Source organism: Loa loa (genome assembly GCF_000183805.2).
Source record: "Loa loa unplaced genomic scaffold supercont3.496, whole genome shotgun sequence".
In the NCBI taxonomy this organism is placed as follows: domain Eukaryota; kingdom Metazoa; phylum Nematoda; class Chromadorea; order Rhabditida; family Onchocercidae; genus Loa; species Loa loa.
This window is the reverse complement of record NW_018108676.1, coordinates 33,777-36,628: the sequence shown is the minus strand read 5'-3', so window position 1 is coordinate 36,628 and position 2,852 is coordinate 33,777. Positions and strand designations below refer to the sequence as shown.

The 2,852-nt window shown below is 21.7% G+C and overlaps 1 protein-coding gene across 1 annotated transcript; it reads right to left on the bottom strand.

Annotated features, from left to right (window-relative positions):
- Nucleotides 1-1,478: 1,478 nt before the first annotated feature.
- Nucleotides 1,479-2,847, bottom strand: LOAG_14246 (hypothetical protein; the record flags this gene model as incomplete). The annotated part of the gene is made up of 4 exons (XM_020448783.1): nt 1,479-1,599; nt 1,761-1,859; nt 2,098-2,322; nt 2,828-2,847. The coding sequence occupies 4 exons, from the start codon at nt 2,845-2,847 to the stop codon at nt 1,479-1,481; spliced, it is 465 nt and encodes a 154-aa protein (XP_020301098.1).
- Nucleotides 2,848-2,852: the final 5 nt, after the last annotated feature.

The window sequence follows — 2,852 nt, the reverse complement described above, 5'->3', positions numbered from 1 at the left end:
TAATAAGTAATAATAACTAATAAGTAATAATAATAATAACTAATAAGTAATAATAATAATGATAATAACTAATAAGTAATAATAATATTGATAGCAATAATATTAACAACTGATGAATTTGCAAAATATGCTGTTGTTAACAAGTATGCCTACATACTTCTAAAATTTTACAAAATTATAATTATTAAACTTATTTGTAAAATATTAAAAAATTTAAATAAAATTTTTTAATGTGTTAATTTCATCTAACAAACATAACAATACTAAAAATTTATAAAGCGACGACAAAAATAAACAAATTATAAGGAATGTTCAAAGTCAATTAAACATAAATATTTCGAAATTTATACAAAAATTAATATGCAAACAGAAATTGAAATACATCCTTTCGTTAAGAAATTAACAAAACTAACAAAGCCATTATTTCATTTGTTTGGACTAAAGATAATATAGGTGATCGAAGTATTTAAAGTATTGCTTGAAACTGTTTAATTATTAATTGTGCTAATTGCGAATTGTCCTAAATCATTTTGTAATTTTCTAAAAAGAAAAATATATATATGAAGATTTGTCAATTTTCCTTTTCCTTTTCCTTTCATAAGCATGAAAAAATATTAATTTTGCCATAAAATTTATCCCTTCAAAAACTTCCAACAATTTTGTTTTATTTTTTAAAAAAAAATGTGAAATAAAATTCAATTTTCATAATATAAGCTATTAAAAACTGTTTAGTATTTGATAAAATAATAATTTATCGAATGTCGCATAATCAGTTATTTGCATCGTTAATTGAGAAGTTATTATAAACAAAAATCAATGAATAGAATGTTTGAAGGAATTGATTACATGATTTCCAATATCATGTAGTATTTCTTGTTTTCAAGTGAGTATAAATATTAAAGTGATAAATTGATTGTAATGCTTTAGAATGCAATTATTGATTGATATTTTGGAATTTTAATTTTTGGATTACGTATCAAATTGAAGTTTGTATTAATTAAAGCAAACATTTAATGTAAATATTTCAAATTTAATGTTATTTATGATCATTATAGGAGAATATATCACTAATCTTCGATCAAATTGCTAAAACAAGAGGACATTAAATTATAAAAAAAGAAAAAGAAAAATCGGTGACTGTCATGTTTCTTTCTGTCCGAACAACAAAAAACAAATTAATTAAGCGTCAACAAATAACCAATATTTCTATTATTATATCCGATATTACAATTAAAATATTGATTTCATTATAAAATCACAATTAAAAATGACGATTACAGTATCTCAATTTTAATTTAATTTTAAAACATGTCTTTAATGGATGATAACATTTTCTTCAGATCATATTTTTATCAAATACTTATTATCATTGAGTAAAATATTCTAATCATCACTATCAGCAATAACAATAACAACAACAACGATAGCAGTAATAATGATGATGATTATGATAATTTTGTATCAAATTTAAATATTTGTTAATTTTTTTCTTCTTGTAAAATTTCATTTACCAATGTACCCGATGATTCACATGAATTATTCCAAAAATCGGTCAAATTTTCAATCATATATTTTGGGCGTGGATTCATCCATAATAATCTTAAAAATATCAATTTATAAATTAATTAATAATCATTAATAAAATGAATATAAATTGTGCTTATTTTATTTTTCATATAATCAAAGACTTTTCCATTATCAATTTCTAACCCAGTTAATTATCTTAATTAATTACTTCAACTATTCGTAATAAAAATAACCTGCAAAGTTGACAAAATCCCCATGGCCGTTCAAGTTGATCATGAATATTTCCATCCAAATATAATACTTTATAATTTCGTCGCCATTCAAAATATTTCCTTAATATTCATCATATTCTTAATTGTTTATGTAATTTATTAAAACAATAAGTGAATGAAAATTTTTTGCATAAATAATAATTATATAGTGAAATAAGAAATGTTAGCTAAAATAATTAAATATTATTTTTAAAACTAAATATTTTTCTTTAATCATTAATTAAATAAATTATGATTAAAAAAAATGTAGTCTAATATTAATTTTCTGCTAATATTGATTACTTATGTTATTAATTACCTGTATGCTAATAGATTATGCATTAAATATTTCAAATAATTAGCCAGATCATGAATTGTTGTAAAATCATCAATAGCAATGAATGAATTTGGTGGTACATAAGGTTCAACGATTGATCGTTTTAATACAATTGGTATTATATCATGACCATAGCCATGTTTCCATAATTTTTCCGTTATATAATCTTTACATATTGAATTTTCAAATGCCAAATAGAAATAATAACTTAAAATTAATAGTAATTAAGTTTAGAATTTTATTTCATTGATAATGAGTTTTTCGTTTTAATTATTAATTATTAAAATACTAATATCCTTCAAAACAGCTTTAAATGATATTTGTACAAAATTTAAAAAATTTTTTTCATATTCTTTTTTTAAAGCAATTAATTACTCATCGTTTTATTTTTAATATTGCTTTAAATTTTGTTTATTTATAATAGATTTGATTAGAAATAACGAATTCGAAGCAACAATGCTTGCTATAGGTAAATTTATTCCTTCTGGTAAAGACTGCGAATTCGCGGTGCCATATGGAAGACTAAGAATTTTTAATATTATATACTATATATTTTAAATGTTTTAATGAAAGATTGTTAAATGGAAATTCGTGATGCAATATGAAAGACTGAGAATTCGTGATGCTACATGAAAGACTGAGAATTCTGATGCTACATGAAAGACTGAGAATTCGTGATGCAACATGAAAGACTGAGAATTCATGATGCTACATGAAAGACTGAGAATTCATGATGA